Source organism: Colletotrichum fructicola, assembly GCF_000319635.2.
Source record: "Colletotrichum fructicola Nara gc5 chromosome Unknown KSG_Nara_v1_contig02, whole genome shotgun sequence".
Taxonomy (NCBI): domain Eukaryota; kingdom Fungi; phylum Ascomycota; class Sordariomycetes; order Glomerellales; family Glomerellaceae; genus Colletotrichum; species Colletotrichum fructicola.
The window spans coordinates 5,070,675-5,093,231 of NW_027094052.1; the positions used below are offsets into that span (position 1 = coordinate 5,070,675).

General features: G+C 58.0%; 8 protein-coding genes across 8 annotated transcripts; 2 read left to right on the forward strand and 6 right to left on the reverse strand.

The window, feature by feature from the left end:
• Window position 1: 1 nt before the first annotated feature.
• On the reverse strand, window positions 2-3,713 carry chs-2 (Chitin synthase 2; the record flags this gene model as incomplete). Its single annotated transcript, XM_066151238.1, has 3 exons — window positions 2-1,245; window positions 1,298-3,045; window positions 3,574-3,713. The coding sequence occupies 3 exons, from the start codon at window positions 3,711-3,713 to the stop codon at window positions 2-4; spliced, it is 3,132 nt and encodes a 1,043-aa protein (XP_066009537.1).
• Window positions 3,714-4,821: 1,108 nt separating this feature from the next.
• On the reverse strand, window positions 4,822-6,789 carry CGGC5_v004167 (putative ABC transporter ATP-binding protein; the record flags this gene model as incomplete). Its single annotated transcript, XM_032033003.1, has 1 exon — window positions 4,822-6,789. One exon carries the CDS (start codon window positions 6,787-6,789, stop codon window positions 4,822-4,824), a length of 1,968 nt encoding a protein of 655 aa, XP_031887541.1.
• Window positions 6,790-7,363: 574 nt separating this feature from the next.
• UMP1 (Proteasome maturation factor UMP1) lies at window positions 7,364-7,880 on the forward strand (the record flags this gene model as incomplete). Its single annotated transcript, XM_032033002.1, has 2 exons — window positions 7,364-7,369; window positions 7,443-7,880. 2 exons carry the CDS (start codon window positions 7,364-7,366, stop codon window positions 7,878-7,880), a joined length of 444 nt encoding a protein of 147 aa, XP_031887473.1.
• A 592-nt stretch (window positions 7,881-8,472) lies between these two features.
• On the reverse strand, window positions 8,473-9,263 carry CGGC5_v004169 (uncharacterized protein; the record flags this gene model as incomplete). Its single annotated transcript, XM_032033001.1, has 2 exons — window positions 8,473-8,627; window positions 8,690-9,263. 2 exons carry the CDS (start codon window positions 9,261-9,263, stop codon window positions 8,473-8,475), a joined length of 729 nt encoding a protein of 242 aa, XP_031887539.1.
• A 475-nt stretch (window positions 9,264-9,738) lies between these two features.
• On the reverse strand, window positions 9,739-10,055 carry CGGC5_v004170 (uncharacterized protein; the record flags this gene model as incomplete). Its single annotated transcript, XM_066151239.1, has 2 exons — window positions 9,739-9,988; window positions 10,051-10,055. The coding sequence occupies 2 exons, from the start codon at window positions 10,053-10,055 to the stop codon at window positions 9,739-9,741; spliced, it is 255 nt and encodes an 84-aa protein (XP_066009380.1).
• A 3,666-nt stretch (window positions 10,056-13,721) lies between these two features.
• ap1b1 (AP-1 complex subunit beta) lies at window positions 13,722-16,355 on the reverse strand (the record flags this gene model as incomplete). The annotated part of the gene is made up of 5 exons (XM_032033000.1): window positions 13,722-15,198; window positions 15,254-15,618; window positions 15,672-15,747; window positions 15,798-15,982; window positions 16,311-16,355. The coding sequence occupies 5 exons, from the start codon at window positions 16,353-16,355 to the stop codon at window positions 13,722-13,724; spliced, it is 2,148 nt and encodes a 715-aa protein (XP_031887540.1).
• A 978-nt stretch (window positions 16,356-17,333) lies between these two features.
• On the forward strand, window positions 17,334-17,992 carry CGGC5_v004172 (ER membrane protein complex subunit 4; the record flags this gene model as incomplete). Its single annotated transcript, XM_032032999.1, has 3 exons — window positions 17,334-17,459; window positions 17,512-17,870; window positions 17,920-17,992. 3 exons carry the CDS (start codon window positions 17,334-17,336, stop codon window positions 17,990-17,992), a joined length of 558 nt encoding a protein of 185 aa, XP_031887543.1.
• Window positions 17,993-20,027: 2,035 nt separating this feature from the next.
• ITP1-3 (Itaconate transport protein) lies at window positions 20,028-21,698 on the reverse strand (the record flags this gene model as incomplete). Its single annotated transcript, XM_032032998.1, has 1 exon — window positions 20,028-21,698. One exon carries the CDS (start codon window positions 21,696-21,698, stop codon window positions 20,028-20,030), a length of 1,671 nt encoding a protein of 556 aa, XP_031887544.1.
• Between the last annotated feature and the right edge of the window lie 859 nt (window positions 21,699-22,557).

The window sequence follows — 22,557 nt, forward strand, 5'->3', positions numbered from 1 at the left end:
TTCAACGACGGAACGGGTTCGTAAAGCGGCTGGTCCCGCTCAACCTCGTCCCGCTCAGCCTGCTCCCGCCCACACTGCTGCCCCCGACGCTGCTCGACAGGCTGCTCATCTTCTCGCTGACCTTCTCGCCGAAGCCGCCCATCCACTTGGGCATCTTGAGACTCAGCCGGCCCTCGCTGTGCACGATGATGCTGACGAGGTTGAGCACGGCGTACGTGCCGCTGCCGAGCGCGCGGAAGACGGCGAGCACGGCGACGGCCCACAGGATGAACGCCAGGTAAAAGTTGTCGCCGATGCCGCGCTCGCTGTAGGCCTCGGAGACGGCCATGGCGAGGATGGCGTTGGCGATGAGCCACGAGAGCACCATGTACGTGCGCACGCTCTTGTAGTAGTCCTCCTGCATCTGGGCCTCGGAGAGGGACTTGGCGGGGACCTCGACGCGGTCGCGGAGGTTGCGCAGCGCCTCGTCGTAGCCCGAGTCGATATCGAGCTGCTCCGAGGGCATCTCGAGCTCGACGCTGTTGCCCTTGCCGACGGCGCCGCCGAGGTCCGTCTTCATGACGTTGTCGCCCTTGGTGCCCCAGGTGACGTCGTGGGTGTTGCAGAAGGCGTAGACCTGGAGGGTGCAGATGTAGGCGGGCAGGAGCATGAAGTACTGGCCGGCTGAGGTGAACATGTGCCAGGGGTCGAGGTAGAGGAAGGACATGATGAAGTAGAGGCCGACGGTGGAAAGGGTCGAGACGATGAGGTTCGTGAAGACGTTCTGGCCGAGGTGGATATTCGGGTTGTCCTTCTCCTTGAACTGCCGCACGACGATGAAGATTGTGGCAAAGGTCGTGTAAATCATGATGATGCTGTAGGCGATCATGCTGAACATGTACAGTTTCTTGGCGCCTTGCGGACGGTTGCCGAGGGAGAGGATGAATTGTGCGCAGATGAGCAGCACGCAGGTGTACCGGAGGAAGGTGAAGATGTAGAGACCAATGTTGTGACCGAAGGGGTCTACTGTCGGGTCGGCTAGACCGCCGGCGACGAAGTAGAAGGTGAGGTAGAAGTTTGCCAGGGAGAAGTAGGTGAACATCAGCTGCAGGAACTGATAGACGAACTCGATGTGGAGAAGGACCTTGCGGGCGAAGGTGTGGTCGGTGGACCAGATCTGCTTGAAGTGGACGAGGGAGTAGACGGCGGCGAAGAAGGCACCGTTCAGCCAACGACGTCTCTGCGAGATGAACTCAGGAACAGTGTCTATGGGGTTCGTTAGTGATGGTCAACCAACAGCGCAAGGGGAGCTTCTTACCTGGCACGTCCGTCTCACCGTGGCAGCCCTTCACATACTTCAACACCCAGCTCTCACCACGTTTAGCCACAAGCTCCCAGCATAGGATACGATCCTCAGCAAGGTACATGTTGGCCGTGAACACGTCTGCGTGCTGACCGTGCAGCGTCTCTCCCTTGAAGTACTGACTAAGAGGTCCATGTCCCGTCTCGTCGTTCTGTAGGGCGTGGTAACGATACGCACTAAGCGCACCGGGCAGCACGGTAATGTACCCAAAGATGGACTCCAAAGGCTTATCCAGGATGTTGGACATCTTGTACTCGAAGTTCTGCGAAGCCACCAAGGGGTTTAACAGGTTCGATCCGAACTTCCCCTTCATAGCCTTGATCTCACCACAGGCACCCGCAACGTTGGAGTCGTTGTCAAAGGCCTTCCAGAGATGGTACAGCGACGTGCCGCCAGGTCTGGTACCGACGTCGAGCAAAATGCAAACGTTCGGGTTGAGCGCCTTTCCAAAAGCGTTGAAGAACCAACGATGCGAGTTCAGCTTCCGCTGGTTCTTTTCCTTCAGACAGAAGATCAGCTGGCAGGGCACGATTCCCTTCTCGGCGCCCTTGAACTTGAGATCCGAGTCGAGCGACACCTGCGTCGTGTACTCGTACACGTGGGCCTGCACAGCCTTCTGGTTGACGAAGTTCTTGGCGATGCCGTGCTGGTAGACACCCATAGCAGCGAGGGCATCGAGCGTGCGCGGATGGATCGATCCACGTCCGTCGGAGACGATGCAGACGACAATCTTCTGCCATCCCTGGTCGCCCCAGGTGCGCGAGCGGTTGCGCGAGCAGAAGTGCGAAATATTCTTCATCACGGCGTACATGGTCCTTGTGAAGTCGAACTCGTTCTCGTTGTACATGGTGACGCAGATGAAGAGCTCCGTCTCGCGGGCCGTCTTGCCGATGCACTGGCGCAGCTTGTACCCGCGCTCGACGAAGTCGTCGGGGTCGCAGGTGACGGCGGTGTAGCGCATGTGGGTGAACTCGACCTCGTCGCGGCGCGGCAGGAAGCTGTAGAGGATCGTCGGGATCTTGCACTCCAGGACGAGCTCTCCGTTGATGAGCTGGACCTCCTTCCTCGACATCTGCGGGGCGCGCACGCCTCTGCGCTCCTGGTGGCCGTCGGGGGCGGGTCCGTAGTGCTCGACCTTTTCGCTGAGGTCGGTCTCGGCCTCATCCTCCTCGCTAAGGGTGACTTGGTCCTGGGACAGGTATGATTCTCTCATGGGGTGGCTCTCGCTGATGTCAGTCTCTGGGCCGAAAACGTCGTCAGAGTCGTGCAGGGGAATCGAGACTGTCGCGTCGTCTGCGAAGGCGGCCGAGTTACGGTTTCCGCCAGTCGAAAACAGGGGCGCGGGCGGGAGAGGACGTCTCGGGCTTCCGCCGTATCTCGAAGACGGGGTTCCGGGTCGCGGGCTGCCATTGAGGTCGCTGGGCTCGTAGATGCCGGAAGGAGGCGGTCTGGTGAATTCGGAAGAAAGCCTGGAAGGGCTGTACGTTCTCGTCGGGGACTGGCGGCCGGCCTGGTACTCGTAGGCGTAGTCGTTCTCGTACTCCTGCTGGTAAGTGCGCTCATACTCGCGGGCGTAGTCGCGGCCCTGGAAGGGCACGTATGTCGAGTCGGTGGGCGGCGGCATGCGGGGCGGGTCCCGGATGGATGAGCGGTCGGACATGAAGGAAGCCGCGTAAGACCGCCGGGAGGATTCAGGCCTAATACTGTTTTCTGCGTGTGAGCCTCTGCCTGCGCTGGAGTTTGTGCTGTCGTGAGAGTCGTCTGACAAAGGAGCAACAGGAGCACTTGAAGATTTGCGCATTGCCTGCCTCCGAGGCGAGAGTCCTTCTGGTATGGTCGGGAGACTGTCCCGGAACTCAGCGTCCCTCATCTGCGCGGACTTTCGCTTCTTCTGTAGCTTGACAGTAGCAGCGCGCGCCGGCTTAGGAATCAGAGGGGCGGATTGAGCTTCACCGAAGTCGACGACATTCACGCCCCTTACTCTCGGCGGGTGAATGGGCTCCGGGGGAGGTTGCGCCTCCTCCTGCTGCCTCAATGTCGCAATGTGCTCAGGCGTAGAGATCACCGGGTCAGCCCCGTCCGACTTCTTCCTGCGCAGCGAAAGCGGGCGTGGAAAGAGGCTGGGCGACGACTCGGGCGTCTTGTGGTCCTGCTGAAGAGAAGAAGACGATGACGAAGGAAAAGAGGTGGAAGCGGAGGGGTTCTGGACTTGAGCGCTGGAAACTACATACGTTGATCGACTGTCTGGTTCTTCCACTTGAGTCAAGAGTCGAATGGCGGCGGGATTCCTGGAGCTCCCGGTGGGAGTGCCGTCGTCGTCCCGGTCATCGTAGGACGGCAGGCTGTAGTCGGGCGGTCGGTTTGGGGCCATTGTGCCTGTTCTGGTCGGCGCCGCCCAGTTACTGGGGTGAAGGTCTCGTCTGTCTCAGGAATGAGAATGAAGCTGGTCTTCCTTCTCGGTTTGGCCGGTGAAATAAATTTGTTTCTCTCACAACGGGACCGGGCGCCGCGAAGGAGGTCTTGAGTGAGTCTGGCGTTCAGTCGTGGGTGGTGAGCTTGCCGGCCGCAGATTCTCGGCGTTCGTGGGGTCAATTGGTCGTCGTGTAAGTCGATCTCGATGACGATGCTGGTCGGTGAGAGGAGTCGCCAACAAACGTCCGGATGAATGCAAAAAATGAGCTAGTTGGCCTCTTTTTTTCGTCCTTCGTTTTCCCGCAAAGTGGGAATGGAGTGAGATGATAAGAGGCAGGCAGCTGGGAATTCCACCTGGCAGAAAAGACGTGCAGGAAAAAGCTGGGGGGGGAGCAAGACCTCGTGGGAGGGATGGAGTCTGGCGTCTGGTTGGTACCTATGGGACGCCTCCAGCGCATCCGTGAGTTGTCGAGGGGCAACAGGGCGGATCGGGGAGTTTGATCGCGTTGGCCCAGCAACCCGGCCGTGATTCGCGGTGTTCCTGGCTCGGTGGGCGCAGAAAAGCGGGACACTGCATGGGGGGGGCTGCTGATGCACTGGGCTCAGAGCACCGCCTGTGGGAACTCCCTAGCAGGCGCCCGGTTAGCGCCCACGGGGGCGTCGCTGGACCCCGTCGCCTAAAACGGCCATCCAACGCTGGGCGGAGTGGCTCAAAGTAAACAGATCGAGCTGGGCACCTGGCTCATCCGCGATGCCGTCCATAGTGTTTCCCATGTCCTTTGACGATGCTCCGCCCTGCACCGCACCTGTCAACTCTCACCTGGGGCGCAACGTGGTCATTGCTCGCAGAAACACAACATGACCCCATGGCTTGGACTGTTTCTTTTTTGGTCCTTCTCCTCTCGTCTTGCGTGACGCACCGCAGATGTCGTATGCAGCACGACAGATCTTCTGTGTATCCGTCTCCCCGCCCATTCGTCTAAGCATGTATGTAAACAACTCTCCGCCTCCAGCTAAGGTTGTCTGTTTTCTCTCTATCGTGTTGATCCACTCCTCTTTGTCTTAATCTAAACACCCCAGAGCGCCCTCCAACGCTTCTCATCCGTCCTCAGAGGCCCGTCGAACCGTCCAAACCTGGCCGGCAGCCCCTCGTTCGCCTCGGGCAGGCAGATCCACTCCCGCACGCAATCCGGAACCTCCTCCTTGATGTGACTGATGCAGATCAACGCCTGTTGGTCCGAGAGGCCCCGGACCCTCACCTCCCCGGCCTTGGCAGCCTCGCTGTCGACGATCTCCTCCCCGCTGTACGTCTTCTCCTCGCCCTTGGCCAGGAACAGCATGCACTTGTCCCGCACGGCGTCGTCCATGCCGCTGAACGCCTCGTCGAGGACCACCACGTCAGGGTTCTTGATCACCGCGCGGAGCAGGAGGGCGATGCGCTGCGCGCTGAAGGACAGGCCGCCGAAGAGGAAGTTGTCGGCCCAGGCCAGGCTATCTCCCGTTGTGTTGTGGTATTCGGGGTTCAATTCTGCGGCGAACCAGCGGAGCGATGCTTCAACCTTGCCCCTTGCCTCATCGTCGAGCTTAGGCACCGCCTTGAAGGTGTCTGCCCACGCGTTCTCAAGCACCTGTCGCACCGTCAAGCTACGGGGCATGTGCTGGTGAACCTCCGGGCTCGAGTGACCGATGCGTGACTGAATGTCCCAGAACGTGAGCGGCCTCTGTCCCGAGCCTGGCTCAGGGAGTCTGCTTCGGCCGAATAGCTTGATAGGGAGGGAATACGTCTGCGGGTGGTCGGAGCAGAGAAGAGAGACGATGGTGGTCTTTCCAGAACCGTTCGGCCCAAAGACACCCCATCTTTCACCTCGTCTCACTGTCCAAACCAAACCGTCCTTGGCCCCGGATTCTGTGTCTTGAGACCAGTTTCCGAGGGCAATCTTGCTCCCGTACCTGACCTGGCAACCGTCCATCTCAACTAATGGCTCTCCAACCTCCTTAGAAACACCCTGTTCAGTGACAACGGGCCCAACACCATGGCCCTTCTTCTCCTCTGCCGCAACAAGCCCATCGCCGACGACACCCTTGGCAGTCAGCGTTCTTCCCATCTCAATAAGTGAATGCACAGGCAGTTTCTCATCCTCCGTCAAGCCACCCTTCCACACGCCCCTGACGTACTTTCTCAGCCCCTCAAGCACAATATCCTTCTCCCCCATGGACCCAATCTGGCAGTCGCTCCTCAAATACACCAAATGCGTAATCCACTCAGGAATAGGGTCCTGCGGCCTCACACTCAACACAAGCCTAGGGCTCTCCCTCTCCGCCAGCCCCTCCAGCAACGGACTCAAACTCGCCACAGTCGGCGGGTCAAGACCCATGAATGGCTCATCCAGCAACAGCACCTCCGGCGTCGTCAACAGCGCCCTCGCAATCCTCGCCCGCCTCCCCTGCCCGTTACTCAGAAACGCAACCGGCAGATCGAGCAGCTGGTCCAGCCTCAGGTCCTTCACAACCCTCTCCAACAGTCCCCGCGGGAGCTCCCCCTCCCCTTTCTGCCTCAGCTCCCGCTCTAGCACGTTCTGCTCAAAATTGCCAAGCAAAAAGTCTCGCAGGCTGAAATCCGTGTTCTCACGCCGCGACTCGTATCGCGCGGCCAAATAAGCGCTCGTCGTCGGCCCCCCAAGACCCCCGCCCTGCTCGCCGTCGAAGCCGACGTACTGTATCGCCTTGCTGGCCGTCCGCAGCCGCGCCGACGCGTCATCGCTCGACAGGTACGGGTACGACCGCGAGCTCGGCGGGATCGCGAGGTGCTGGCCCCGCAGGACCTGCAGCAGCGTCGTCTTGCCCGAAAGCGACGGCCCCACGATGCACCAGTGCTTCTTCTTCATGCCCTCCGCCGTTGTGGAGGGAATCTCGAAGCTCAGCTCATCGAACAGTGACGGGTTCGGATGCGTTGTCTGCGCGTTCGGGTGTCTTCGGTAGAACGTGCCGTTGGCGATGCGCAATATCGGCGCCGAGGAGCGCGGTGGTAACCTCATCGTGAAATTTCAAAAATGTGTCCCCCAATTGGCCGTTATAACACAGTCAATTGCTCTTGTAGAATCTTGTAGTGTGTGGAATGAAGACGACCTCTCCACATGGTCTCCCTCTTGAATCGAAAGGTCTCAGGGGAGGGGAGTTGACGTCGCAGCTTTCCCCGGACTTTTTCTTATTTCGCGGGTACGTAATTAATGGAGCGGACAGCTTCGCTGCGATCTCGGTGAAAGCTCGACCGTCATCGCACCCCACCACGCGGGTACCTTCCCACCTTCCTCCACAGCTCGCCCGGGGCCGGGGGAGAAAGCAGGCAGGGGCACTCTGGCAGCTTCCTGCCGCGCCTGCATTTCAGCCTGGAGATCACGTGATAGTATTATCTAAGCAGTTGCGACCGGGGAAGCAACCACGCCAGCAGCCAGCAGCACCAAAGCAGCAACGGCAGGCGGACAGCTCCAGGCACATCACGTAGGCGCAAGCTCCCAGCATCCCAACCAACACCCTTCATCACAGCCGCATCAACCACCACCCTTACACACACACACAACCTCCATCACCTCCTCCCCAAATCCAGTCAAGATGTCGGTAAGTACTCCAACTATCTCCCTCTCCCCGCCATTTAACCACCAGCCAAACTAACCACAAACCCCCCTTCCAGATGCGAATCGTCCCCGCCGCAAACCAACCCACAACCTACGCCGCCGGCGCCGCCGCCCCCTCGGCCCCGGGTGTCCACGACACCCTCCGCGCAGGCGTCGGCCAGTCCGCCCTCGACTCCCGCAACAACGTCCCCTCCTCCGCCCACCCCCTCGAGGCCCGCCTCAAGAACTGGGAGGCCACACAGGAGTCCATGCGCATGGAGACGCTCCGCCGCACCTTTGGCGCCGCCGAGCCCATCCGCCGCCAGATGGAGCTCAAGATCACCCAGAACGGCGAGTGGCGCCCCGTGGCCCTCGGCGGCCAGCAGGCCTCCGTCCACGAGGAGATCCTCCGCGGCAAGGACGCCAGCATCACGTGGGAGGACGTGTACACGGGCGACGAGAGCGTCGGCATCGTCGGCATGCACGATGAGATGGAGAGGAAGCTCAAGATTTGAGGGAACTAGGGACGGAATATCGTCATGAGGAGACGGATCAGAAGGGAGCTGGATTGACTGTAACATTACGACACACGCGCAATGAACCCCCGGCTGGGGAGATTTTACACTACCCCCAATATCATAGGAGTTTGCTAGAGCAGCCCAGGGATGGAAGGGAACCGAATACGTTCGTTCTAATATCCTATGGACAGATCCACCCATGGACGGGCGCGAGAGCAGACAGAACAGTCAAAAAATACAAGCTATGGATACGCCAACTCCTGTTTCCCCCCATTTCTTCTTCGCTCTTTGTAATACGCTCGGGATGAGAGGGGTAGTGTCGGCGGATGGACACGCACTCAAGAAGAGAGAAGAAAAGTAGTAAAAAAAAAAAAAAAGAAGAAGAGACCCTGAAACACCCAAACCCGAGAGCCTCGAGACCAGCCGGCCCGGGGCACATCTGAAAATGCATGCAGTATCGAAACCGAACCAACCCCCTTTCCATCCGCCTTCTTCCCATGCATGTCATTCTTCCCTGTCGATTAAGGAATGGATCTTTGGAGATGTAGAGAATGCTGAAGAAAACACCGTGGTCGAGAGGCCGTTTCGATCATAAGATTACACAGCACCCGCTGCCTCCTTCGCGGTTGCGGCTGCCGCCCGAGGCCGACTTGCTACCTCCCTTGGGCTCCTCCTCTTCGACGATGTCGGCAGGCCGAACTGTCATATGGACGACGTTTGCCGCCTCAGCGCTGAAGTGGTACTCTGCAGGATGAGTCAGTATGAGGGGAACTACTGGGGTGTGTAGGGTATCGTGGTTTACTTACGCTTAAGCTGGTCTTTATCATCCAGCAGCTTTCCGAAATGGATCAACCGTATGCTGCTCGGGCTGGCCGGTTTTGGATCCCACTCGTCACGCCACTCCCGCAGTATCAGCTCCTTAAGGGTGTACACACTGATGCTGAAAGGATCTTTCTTCCCGGCCTCCGTCAATCCGGGAACATTGACGTTCCTCTTTGTCAGGTACTTTTCGTCCAACTTGTAGGGGTGTCTCGCGCCGGTTGTTAACAGGAGCGTGATGTTGCAGACGGGGCCGTCGGTTGGTGAGACGGTGATGGGCTGGACGTCATCGACCGAGGGACCAATTGCCAAGGAGTCGTCTTGGCTCTGGGCCGCAGGCTGCGCTGTGTTGCCGGACTCCTTCTCCTTCCCCTTGGCCGAGGGTTCGATTGAATCATCGGCTCCCGTCGCGGTGTTGGGTTCTGGGTGTGATGAGGCGGCCGCGGCCTTGGATGTGTTTGCGGCGGCATCGTCTGTTGACAGGTTCGTCATGGGAACGGCGTCCCTGGGCTGGGCCAGAGAGGCGTCGCCGTCCTTGGGGGGTGCTTGTCCTCCAGTCATGTTGGCGGTATCGGATGGTTTGGTATCGGACATTACTGAAGTCGATGTCGATGGCGATGTTTTTTTAGGGGTCGAACAGCAGGTCGTCGTGCCTTGCAAAGGGGGACGGGACTGCGGCCTCGTTGGTGCTGGGGCAGACCGACGGCGACGGGCGACGGGCGACGGGCGACAGGCGACGGCGGCTGCGGCGGTGGTGAGGAGCGGCAGGGCGGCGATGGGGGAAGAGGCGACGCAATTGCTCAATTCATGCGGGAGGCGCGACGGGGGTTGCGATCGGGAATGTCGGCGAGGATTGAGGTGAGGTGAGGTGAGGTAGGAAATTGGTAGAGATGTCGTTGAGTGAGACGGATTGGAAGGTGCTACTACTACTACCAGTTGGTTGGCAGTTGCCAGGATGGGGGGTTTGTGAAGCGGAAGGCGGACCCAAGTCAAGTTCCAACCATCCAGCAATGTGGGAAAAAGGAAGGACGGGATGTTATGGGGGTCGGATTGTTGGAGACGGGAGGTTGACGGACGGGCTGGGCGCTGTCTGCTGGGTGCCCTGGGCTGGGCTGGCTGGGCTGGGCTGGCGGACCTCACAGGCTGGGACTGGAGTGGACTGGGAGCAGCACCTCACTCCCGTCAGGTCCAGGTCACAGTGTAGGTAGGAGGGTCGGGTGCTGGTGCGGTGCGGTGCGGTGCCCAGATGGGTGCCCGGGCAGCCGTTCGGCAATAAGTCCGTTGTGCTGGGTCAGGTCCAGTCAGTTTAGGAGTGCGAGAGAGAGGGATGTGAACCTGGGAGGCGAACCTCATGCTGCAGTAAAGGTACCCGGCAACTCAGATACGGTTATGCTGACTACGTGCCTACCCTTCTTCGTAGGTAGGTACCTGCAATCGCGATTCCTTCCTTGCTCGTCTCTGTCACTGACACCATCCCCTCCATTGTCGTCCGTTTATTTCCTGATTTCCCTTTTCTGAATTGCATCACATCATTTGGCCCGCTGGACACGAACATGGAAACAGAGACGCCGCCGCGTGGCTCTGGTAGCACTGCGGGTGTTGATTATGCGCCTTGTACCTTTCTGCTTCGCTCCAAGGTGCCCCAGCCAACATGGCGGTAAGGTAAGCCCAAGACACGAGACAGGGTAATGCCGTGATGAGAAGCAGGCGGTGGTCCCGTTTGTCTTCCCGTTGAATTCCCAGGCAGATCGGATTACGGCGCAGGCACGGCGTCTTCGAGTCGTGCAGCCTGTTTCGTCTTGTAGGTCCAGCTTGACAACCAGCCTGCCAGCCCAGCAGATGGTGCCCCTAGCAGACCCAAGTAGGATATCGGTCGGCGGTCGCGGCGGAAGCCGGCAGCGAAGCGGCCAACGATCGGTCAAGCGTTGAGGATGTCAAGCCGGAATCACGGGCTTCGGTCTATGGTCCAGTGTCGAAAATCCAAATGTCGGTAACTCGGTCCTCTGCAAAGTATAGCAGCGTCGTTTTTAGTACACGCTGCCGTTGCCCTTTTTGTGTCAACAAACGAGATGAGTGGCCGAGCTGATTTATGGCAATGAGACAATGATGCAGCCAGCGTTCAAGGGGCTGGGTTGCTGAGAAACGAGGCCGGTGATGGGTGCAGTAATGGTGCTACTGCTGCTGTTCCCCTATTCTTCCTCGGTTTGCATCGAGAATCGGTCCTCCATTGCAGACGCAGGGTCCAGGATGGCGGCGACTCCTTTGAAGGCAATTGTCTTTTCGAAGAAACAGAAAGCCACTGCCCACTTCCAGGCACACGCTGGGCTCTATGAACCAATATTCTGGCTTCTGAAGGAACAGCGGGAAGGGTCCTGCTTGCTTCCATCTGCTGCAGCACTTCACTGAGAGTGGAAGTCACTGAGGGAGTGAAGCACCTCACTGGGGCCTCACCTCTCAAGAGAAGGATCCACCCAGCTCTGCTCCTCCCCCGTCAATCCATCGGCCGTTCCCCCTCCTTCTCCAGACTCCAGATGCTGTCCCAGGTCCCGTCGTCCCCTTTGCCTATCGGATCGGGTGCTTCCACAGCACGTCCTGCAGCCGACATGCGAGGTGCGAAAACCGAAAACCCATGGGGGCAGTCGCACTGTATTTCTCCCGCTAGGCCTGCTCCAGTCTAGCGCCTTCCAAGGTTGGGCTGGTGGGGTAGGGGGCGCTATCGGATTTTGGCAAGCACCAACACCGGGCGGTCGCGGCTAGCCCCCGCCATCAGAAGGGCCGCTATCTCTCTCGACATGACACACTTCCAGCGCACGCACTGTGGCACTGTATGATGCACTCTGAGATCAGCCCAGCTGCCTTTCAATGGAACGTCGATTGAGGGAAGGATCAAATGGAAAACACGGCACGAAGCGCGGGCAACTCATCCGCGGCGTCAATGCCAGTCCAGCCCAGCCTCGACGGAATTGCCTCACTCGCTCAGCCAGGCACGACACCGCACTCGCTAGGTCGCTCACCAAACAGGGTACGTACTTGTTCACCGGCACCCCTCAGGTCAGGTCGTGCCCCGTCGGTTCTCTTATTTTTCAGGGAACATCCAGCTTCACCACCCTGGCCAAGTGTCTGGGCATCCCAAATCCTCCCCCGGCGTCCATCCCGAATCCAAATGCAATCGGGCACGCTGGAAACGTGGGCCAGGAAAAACGACACGAGTTGTTTCAGTCCTCCTCCATACGCGTGTGGGAAACACAGCTCGGTACTGTACTCAGACGCTCGAAAGAGAGCCGCAGCAGACAGACCCCGAGGCGTCACCGCTATGCTTGTTTTCTTCGTCAACGCCAGTGCGCCGTCTCTGTCTCTGTTTCTGAACATGGGACAAGTCCAGGAACGACCAAACTCATACTCAACCCTCACCACCTTACGCCGCAGCACGGAGGCTCATTCGCTTGATCTACGCAGGACGGGAAGGAATCCCACGCTCAAGCCCCATGTTCCTCACGACATCTGCAGAAATAGAAGCCGCAAGCTCGAGCTCCCATGCGGCTCTGGAGTCTCTATCCTTTCCCTTTCGGCCTACCGCTGCTCTCATCAGTTCACAGCCTCAACATCGGCAACCTCCGGTGTAAACGGCATAATGAAGGACTTGAAGGATTCGACCTGATCCAAGTCACAGAACAGCCGCAGAATGTCAAGCAACAGCAGCAGCAAACAATACACACCCCGTAGCAGAGTCGAGAACACCGCGAGCTGAGCCGACCATCACAGAACCCCACACCCCGAAAGGATCAAAATGTCAAAAGAGGGCAAGACACAGCCCAAAAGCCACGATCTTAGACCTAAACGCATCCAGCCGCCAACAAGATGCCGGTCCAAGAACTCAGCTTCCTTCAACCGCCCGGACACTGGGACTAGCTCCATCCACGGCTCCAACGGAAAGGGCGCCCGAGTTCCAGCCCGTTTCGCGAGCTAGTCACCCAGCCCGCCAATCGCCTCCCTCGTCCTCCTCGTTACTCACCGACCTGCCTTTAACTGAAGTGCGGAACGGCGAGCGATGGACGTTGCCATTCCGATACCCTACCTCGAGTCGCCTGCTTCTTCGAGATATCCCCCATCAAGTACCTCGTCGAGGACTCGTCGAGGGAACCTGTGACGTGAAGACAATGTCAAATCCCCCACAGACCGGGCGCACTACAAACTCCCCCCGGTCTCATCCCCGTGCCTCAAAATCCCCAAAAACATTCCTACCCCAGACCACCACAAAGCCGAGAAACACCACCGATCCTCCCCCTCCCTCGGCGCCCTCTCCACGTTACTGGCTCCTTCGCTCAAATCGCGGGGGAATCCACCTTTCTCCCCCACCCGATTGCGAAAACGCCAAGCCAAGTATACGTACAATACACCATCCATCTGCCCTCACTCATGATATTAGTAAGGCAGTCAGAGTCTATCCATCCGTATATCACCCTGAAGACTGGTGCCACTTCAGCTGCACTCTGCCAGTTGCCCCGTCCGGAGATGTCGCCCCAAATTCCGCCTCTATGCCAAACCAGAACCCTTCCCCCCCCTCTCTTTTTGGCTCGAGGCTAAGATGTAGGTCCCCAAAAATCTTGGACCTATTCGAATAGACTTCCCGCGATCCCGCCACTCTAACAAAACCAACAAACCTCCCGTACGCCCGCTCTCGAGACATATTTGCGTTTCCTTTGTCTGAACTTCCTTTGAGAGCGTGATGGCACTAATCTGCAATCGCGAACCTTGGAAGAACCAACTACCCCGCGAATTCAGGCAGCCTGTAAAACATTGCAGTCCAAGCCCGTAGTGACACCGTCCTTGACCTACTCAGACTCCCCATCATCGCGATGTTGAAGCAATAAAGTGAAAATCGAATGAATCCAAGAATAGTGTCTCTGCCATTACCGACGAGGATATCAAATATAATCTACGTACAGAAACTTCCCACACATTACGCTCGTCCGCTCAGCAACCCCATCAAAACTACTACTACCTGTTACCCCTTTGCTCTCACAGCACAAGCAGGTCCCCGTTGCCTCCCTGCGCCGGCTGCACAATCTGTTGCGGCGCGTGCTGGTTAACCACGTACCCCGTCTCGTAGCCCGACGTGTCCCCGAACGCGTCGCCCTGGTCGATCCGCATCGCCGCCATCTGCTGCGGGCCGATGCTGGAGAAGTAGGCGTCCGCGTCGCTGACGGCCTGGGCGAGGTTGCCGTTGGCATCGACGCCGCCCGCAGCGGCGTTGTTGACGTGTTGGCTGTGCATGTTGATGTCCTGCGCCTGGCCGCCCATGCCGAGCATGCTGAGGCTCTTCTGGTTCTCGATCGACGTCGGGAGGAGGTGCTTCTGCAGCGCGGGCGAGTCGATGAGCTTGCGCGGGCGGGCGGAGCGGAAGACGGTCTGCACCGGCTTGAGGTACACGGTGGCGAGCGTGCCGACGTTGAGGCACATCTCCTCGAGGGTCGCGGGGTCGAGGCGCTCCGACTCGGCCGTGATGGCGGGCTTCTCGCCCATGACGATCTTCTTGGCCGCGTTGATGTCGGTGGACAGGAGGCGCCAGTACATGTACGCGCGGTCGCGGAGGTCGGGGTTGTCCGTCTCTTCCGTGGCCCACTTGAGCACTTTCGGGACCAGCTCCGCGCCCTTTGTCGGCCTCTGGATGAAGAGCTTGACGGTGGCGGTGAGGAGCGCCAGCTGGACCTCCACGGGCTCCTCGGCGAAGGAGTACAGGAAGTCTTCCAGGAGGGCGTCGCTGTTCTCTATCCTGTCCGCGTACTGGCCAATGACCCACACCATGGCGGCCTTGGCCTCCGGCTCGTCGAGCGAGTCGAGGTGCTCGCACAGGGTGCCGATGATGGACTCGTACTGGTTGGGGTACTTGCGGAAGATGTTTCTAATAACGACCGTGGCCTCCTGCACAATATACGTAACCTTGGTCGCGACCAGCTCCAAGAGCAGGTTGATACACTGCCTTGCTGCCGGTTCGATCTTGATGGCGAGCTTTCCTATGGCTCGCACGGCTTTGCGCACAAAGTGCACGTCGATCTCCGTGGCGTACTCTCGCAGCTCGGTGAGCACCTCATCAATGTTGTTCTCGTTGGCCAACATGAAAATGAGCTCCAGCTTCGTGACCTTGACGTAGATGGGGTCGTTGTATTTGCAGAAGAAGACGCGAATATCGTTGCGCAGGACCTCGGGCCGACGCTGCAGAATCAAGAGAGCATTCCTCAAGGCCAGGTATTGCACTTCGGGTCCCTTTGCGAGAAGCGTCACCAGGGGCGGCGAAAGCTTTTTGCAGAGCGCCGCGTTGTGTCTCTGGTCGGCGATGTAGTTCATGAGATACAAAACCACACGGATACATGTCAAAACGACCGCAGAGTTGGAGTGTGATAGGCGTGGTGTGATACGCTCCGCCAGGAGAAGAGCTTCGTTTCCATCTTGCGGCACGTATGACATGAGCGCCTCGAGGATGTACGTCTGACCCCATCTGAACGTCTGTGTCAGCACTCAATCTTGACACCACTCTTTAAATGTCAACCTACTCAGAGCAGTCTGCCAAGATAGCCACCATTTTTGAGGCATTGCTGTAGTCGATGGTGAGCTTGATCGCATCGCTGCGCTCCCAGATGTCCATCAGAGACGCCAAAGCGCTAGCAACGACCGTAGGGTTATCGTCTCTGAGCAGAGTATTCAGTCTGTCGATCAGATCTGAACCCTCAACCATTCGTCGGTCGTGGTCGTAGAGCTTCGCGACGCAAAATGCTGCCGTCTTCCTCACGTATGGGTCAGCATCCTTCAGCATGTGCTTAACCAGTGGAACAGTCGCTTCGACGAATTCGCGGACGTGGATGTAGGACATCGTTCGGAGTGCAAGCGCTCTGACGAGAGGGTTGTGGTCTTCCATATCCTGGGCACTGTCAGTCACGGCTTCTTACGCAACATCGCAACACGACAACCTACCTGCTCTAGTACTGGGATCGCCTGAACTGCAATCTCGGGTCGCATTCTGGCATAGTTCACCAAAAACAAGAAGCACCTGGAGTTTGTCAGAACGAGCCCCCTGGGAGCGCAGACATGAGGCCATACATCTTCTTGATTTCCAGACTCTGGATATGCATGCAGCCGATGATGTCGGGGAACAAGGCGACCATGTCATTGTTGCTCATGGTCATGTTGGCGACAATCTTCTTGAGGGCGATTTTCTTGTTCGCATTGTTCTTGTCCTTCTTGCCACCGCTGTTCAGCTCGAGCCTCAGCTCGGCTACCTTGCCCTTCGAGGTTGTCAGCTGTCTGGAGATGTAAGGCGGCGGGGGCACATAAGCCATGAACATGCTGGGCGGCGCATATGCAAGCATTCAGGCAAACATGGGCCAGAAGGAGAGGCTCGGTGATGGTTGCGAGGCAGCTCAAAGCCGCAGGATGCAGAAGGCTAGGGTATGCGGGAGAGGGGAGATAATGTAGACTTTCAGAACCAAGACCTTGACTTCTTCAAAGTCATGACAGGGGTTCAGATGCAATACATGCAGGTATCACACGACAAGAGACGGGCGCACCCAGCAAAGAGTGTGCAAGACAGGAGAGGCAGAAGCTAGAGCTTACCCTGGCAAACAACTTGGAGTCTCCTCCACCCTGAGCGGCCGACATGATGACGCCCTCCTATATGAGACCTGGCGGTGGTCGGTGTGGTAGTGTGTAGTGCGAATCTTAGACAGTAGTTCCCCTCTAGACAGGCCTCCAACAAGCTTTGCTGGCGTGTGCTTCGATCGGGTGGTGGTGGTGGGCGATAACACCACAGACCCCTCACGCCTAGCTGTACGAAAGTCGGCAGAGGATGGGTAGGTATCGTTGACGCTGTTTGCTTCCCCCGCGGGCCTAGGATCAAGCCACCCAATTGGTAAGAGGGTCGCAAAAGTTGGCGGAAGGCTGCAGTTTTCCTGGACTCGAGTGTCTTGGAATGGTGGGAGGGGGCGCAGGTGCAGAAGTGAGGGATGTCACTTGCGTCGTTGGGGCCGGGGGGTTTTCGATTCGCGGCCAATCGAAGGGTGTGTTTGCTGCGATAGTCCTTCTCTCGTCTCGATGCCAGATGCCGGCCGGATCTCCTCGAGGTCGGAGTTGTTTGATTTCTCGCGCGACGCAAGTCCGATCGATTTCGCGGGTTCGGCAACGGTCGATTGAGGAGTGCCGGTTTCGGTGCAACGGCGACTTTGCGGGATGTCGTCGTCGTTGATCGGTTCTCGTGGACGGCCCGTTTTCGTTTCCAGATGTTTAAGGGGAAACGTTGGTTGAGAAAGGGTCCCAAAGCTCCCGCCGTTCCGCGGTGGATGCGACAGGCCCCCGGTACGCTACTTTACCACTCGCATGTCGCAGCAGTCGCGCTCGCCCCGGTTTTAGCTTATCGGCCTTATGCAGGGCCGATAAGACATGGGCCCGACCTCCGGTTGCTGCTAAGGTAAGCAGGCGACATCGCCTGTCCCATGGTTTAACCGAGCTATGGTGGGGACCTTATCCAACGTCGTCGTCAGCTGTCAACGCCGCCTGCGAAGCTTTCATCCCAACGGCCGCGCCCGTGTCCTCAATTACCGAACCCGAAGTCCCAACCGACCGATCTCGATATCTACAAAGATGGCTCTGGTCAATAGCTCCGTGCCGCGATGGGTCGCGGATTTGCAGTCTCCTCCGGCCGCAAAGTCCAAGGTCTCAGGCATTTCCGACCCCCCCGGCTACCCATCGCAGTCCACTGGCTCCAAGGTACGGAATCGCGTCGAGATCCCATTGGAGCCGCGCTGACATCTCGATACAGAAGCAGAAGGATCAAAAGGTCCAGCCCCAGCCCCGCAAGCAGCAGTCGCCCGAGGAGATGGACACGTTGAAGGTCAAGAAGGCGTGGGAAGTCGCCCTCGCCCCCGTAAAGAACCTGCCCATGACGGCCATCATGATGTACATGTCGGGCAACTCACTGCAGATCTTCAGCATCATGATGGTCTTTATGGCATTCAAGAACCCTCTCGTCGGTCTCACTGCGGTCAATCAGGCGTTTGAGAGGTTCGAGTCGGAGACGAACAAGGGCAAGATGCTCCAGGTCAAGCTGGCATACGTTGCTATGCAGTTTGTTGCGCTGGGCTTGGCTGTGTGGAAGGTCAACTCGATGGGACTGTTACCGTATGTGTTATCGTCTGCAAGCATTGGTCATATACTAACGCGAATGCAGGACAACGCGATCAGATTGGCTGGCTTGGGAAGTCCGCAGAGAGCCCCTGGAATTCTCAGTGCCCGCGTTATAGACATTAATTCAATTAAAGGCTGTGTCTCAGCTAATTTCCGCCTACGTTATCATTAATCGTCATTGTTTGTTGCTCAGATTGCCCGCTCCCTGCAGTTGACGCCGCAGTTCCAGGATCTCCAATAGGCTGGGTGACAGGATCATGTTCAGGAACAACTACTAAGCTTATGTCGTTGAATGGATCATCTTCTATGGGCGTATCAAGCCAGCGTTGCCTTTGTGTCGAGGTCGAATCGTCATGTGGACTAACATCGAATCCTACAACGTCACGTTGATCATCCGATATCGCCCGTTGCCGATCATGCAGCGGTCGTTGTATTGGAATAGCCACGCCGTTATTTGGTATGCCTGCAGTTTCTTCCGCTGGTTTTTGGAGAACCCTGGCAACAGCGGTGGCCGTTTCGGCTAACATGAAAGCCTCAGTTACGTCGTTCTCGTCGTCAAGGATTGCCTCTAATGGCAGCTCAAGGGGCAAGTTCTCGAGAGGTTGGAGGTGGATCGCTCCAAGCTCAGTGAGAAGGCTGTCGACATGAGTCTATTAAACGAGTCAGTTCCGCACTAAGGCCGGGTTGGATGATCCTGTCTCACCATCTCGGTCAACGTCTAGGTTGGTCTGAATGTATGTATGGGTTTGTTTGTCACGGCTGAGGAGCTGCTCATTGCTTTTCATGGAGGTGGGGGCCATAGACCTTTATAGCCATCGACCGATCCTTAGACTGTAGTCGAGGTTGAACGAGAGGCTTCGGGTGTCAAGGCTGTCCAGATCGAAGGTAACAGCATCGTAAGCTTATTTTTAGCTCACAATGATCAAGACAACCATCGCAACACCACGAAGAGGACGTGTTTCAACCAGTAACGCTCTCCCGTCACGCTCGTGTTTGTTTTTAACTACAAGCGGCTGAAGTCAATCCGAGTCTTTACCCCAATCAGGACATCCCAGCCGATTAAGAGACAATGCTCCGTACGAGCCGGCAATATCCCCCATAGGTCTTTCGGAGTCGGTTCTGACGTCCTGTCGCGTGCTCATTGGCCAATTGGTAGGGAAAGCAGGCTTCTGGAGCTGTACCTGACACTAGGACGATGACGATCCCTTTACATTCCAGCTCTGGGTTCCAAAATGGGACCAAATCTGGAACATGACCACCCACCGTTTCCTGGCGTGTTTTTCGAAACAAGTGGGCTTGCTGGCCAGGCCATGCTTGCCCATCCGCACACTAGAGGTCGCTCACCCGCAAGAAACCTGTGTACACGATGCCGTGTTTGTGCAAGATGTCTCTGTTGATGTCTCTCGTGGTTTCTGTCGGGGCAGTCGATGTCTGATCCGCGGCCTTTGTTCTTCGTCTATCCAGACGTGCCCTGAATCGCCCGCCCAACCTCCAGCCGTAGGTGGGTGGTTGCCTTGACTGCCTCACCGGTCTAAGTCGACGCTAACATATCTCCCTTCTCAAACCTTCGCGGAATAAGCCTGTCAGGTCTTACCAAAAGCCAATCCCCGAAGCTATATCCTGGGCATTTGCACATGCTTATTGAACGCGGCACCGAAAACAGAGAAATCCATGTTGAGAATCGCGAAGGAGGCTCAAGTAGCAGCCTCGATGACATACACCTCATTCTCCATCCAGCCCCCCCTATTTCCCATTGCTGCTTTGTCCGTTGTGGACCGACAGAGACCGATGGCTGAGACCATCCAACCCAGCAGAGAACACTTAGGATCGAGGCAACGGGACTGGCGTACGGGCGCTGCGGTAGTGCTATCGAGGCATTTGGCGGAACGTCTGGAGCTTTGGCATCGTTCCGTGGCGTTGACCCGCATTCTAGATATGAGGGGTTACAGTTGGCAGGTAAGCCACGGCGGAGGGACTAAACGATCACGGGCTCGATGACAGACCGCGCAAGAAGACCACCCTCGATGTTTGGCCGTCACATACGAAGCAACTGACTCGAGCAAGATGGTCTGAACAAGTTGTGAGATCTAAATGACGCTATCAGTTATCGCATCTGCCTAACCGCGCTTTGCGCAACAATATACCCAATCATCACGAGGCTTCCTTCATCCGCCTCTCATTCCTCCAGCCCGGCCCATTTCTAACAATCAGAAACATCATCGGACTGGTCACTGCGCACAACGCAGCAATGAACGTGAAGCACCACCCCCTGCCCATGCCAGAAATCATGTACTCGATGATGGCCGTGCCCACGGCGCCCACCAGGCACCGGACGAGGTTGTTCGCGGCCGTGGCCGTGGCCGGCGCCTCGGGGTACAGGTCCACGATCAGGGTGTTCATGATGCTGAAGGATCCCGTGATGGTGAGCCCGATGATGCTCTGCAGCACCAGCGGCGCCGCGACGCTCGTCTCGAGCTGCAGCACCCAGCCGTACGCCACCAGCGTGATCAGGCCGACGATGACGGCGGGGTACACCGGCTGCAGGCGGGCCTTCTCGATGGGGAACTTGCTGAGGTCGTCGCCCCGCCTGCGGTCGATGGTGAATCCGATCTTCCTCGCGATGCGCCGGTAGTTCCAGTCGAGCACGTACCCCTGACCCAAGCTCGCGATGCAACAGCCCGCGCCGTACGGCAGATAACACAACCCCAGTTGCAAATCATTAAAGTGGTAAATCTCGCGGAACAAAGTCCCCAGCGTCGCGGCCACATCGATGAAGGCAACGTACAACAAGGAATTGTACACCAGGATCAGCGCCATCTCCTTTTCAAAGATGATCTTCACCGCCCTCAACGGGTTCGGGAACCTAAGCTTGCGCGCCGGCTGCCCCGCCACTGACTCCTGCCTCTCCAGCCCGGCCGCCTCCCGCTCGCGGTGCCGCCGCCGGCGCCGGATGAGGTCCAGCACGGGGCGGTTCCACGTCTGCGCCGGGACGGACCCGTTGCCGACGACGTTGCGGCACGTCTCGGGGATGAAGAGCGCGAACGGCACGAGCCAGGCCCCGATGAGCGCGACGCAGAACCAGAAGATGGACGCCCAGCCAAAGTACTGCGTGAGCACGCCGCCGAGGACGGGGCCGATGGTGGGGCCGACGTTGATCCCCGCGCCGACGATGCCCATGTACTTGCCGCGCTCGGAGGACATGGAGATGTCGGCGACCATGGCGAAGCCGAGGGCGATGGCGCCGGAGCTGCCGCCGGATTGGAACATGCGCAGGACGATGAGGGCGGCGTAGTTGCGCTGCAGGGCGAGGCCGATGTTGGCGACGAGGTAGATTGCGAAGGCGACGAGGAAGGCGGGGCGGCGGCCGGCCATGTCGCCGAAGTCGCCGAAGAGGGTGGGCGAGATGGCCTGGAGGATCATGTAGGAGGTGACGGTGAGGTTGACGGCGGCGACGGAGACGTGGAGGTCCTCGGCGATGGGGGCGAGAACGGGGTAGTAGATGTTGGCGGACATGGGCGGGACGAAGCAGGCGACGGCGGCCATGAAGGCGACCCAGCGCTTTGTGGACGGGGGGAAGGCGCTGTAGGCTGGGCCTGAGGGTTGGCGGGTGAGGTTCTCGGGATCATCTTGTGGGGTTGTTGGTGAGGGTTCGTCAACGGGCGTGTTATCTGAAGAGTTGTCGATGGAAGCGGTTTCGTCTTGTTCTTTCTCGTTGATGGGTTGAGGTTGTGAAGGGGTGGGTATTACTGGCGGCTCAGCCGAGTTGATGACGGACGGTGAACTTATTTCTCCCCCTTTTGGGGGGATGTCATTGTGTGCCATACTGATCTCAACTCTGAGTGCAGAAAGACTGAAGTCGGTGTGAATATCACGAGTTCAAGTGAGATGAACGAAAGTACTTTTACGGTTCGATTCGCTACACCACTGTCGATGAAGTTAGAAACAAGACAGCGTCAACACAACATACAAAACAAAGGACAAAATCCAAGATAAGAGGAAAGAACCAAACACCAATAGATCGACCTTCCCTTCATGTAAAACTTGTCGTCGGTATCCGTCCGTAAGCGGGCCCTATTCCCGCCCACCGGGCCGCCATGAATGATGTTATTTCCGCCCTGGCATCGCCTCCACCACACCCTGGAAAACCGGCACCTGCGCCGTTCGCCATTGCGGCTCTCGTGATTCGCCCGGTCCGGCCCATGGTGTCCACCACGCCCGCTGTTTTGGGCAAGTGGTTCTGTCTCGACGGTCTGGCATTGACCGCGATGCGACAAGCTTGGTGCGGTATCGGGGGTTTGGGCGAGCGTCGAGCTGACTCCAGCTCTGCTCCATTGATTTTCGTTCAAAGGCACGGGGTCACTTGACCAGCTGGTTCCTGTCGTGCAACGAGAACGAAGGCCGATTTCGGTTCATCATTGTGGCTCAGTTGTCTGTCATCAACGTCTATGAAGGGACTCTCTGGCCAATATGCATGTTGAAACCGGTGTCGAAATGTTTGACCGTCTTCTTCGGCGGCGAAGCTTCCTGCCACCGACCCGGGTGGATACTGGGCCGTGCGTTTTGCCGACCACGGTGCCGAAGCTGCGCCGGTAGAACTCGCCTACCTACGCACGGCCACATGCGCCACAGGTGTCAAGACGCATCAGCCACAGAAATGTACTGTGGCTGGTGAGTCCAACGG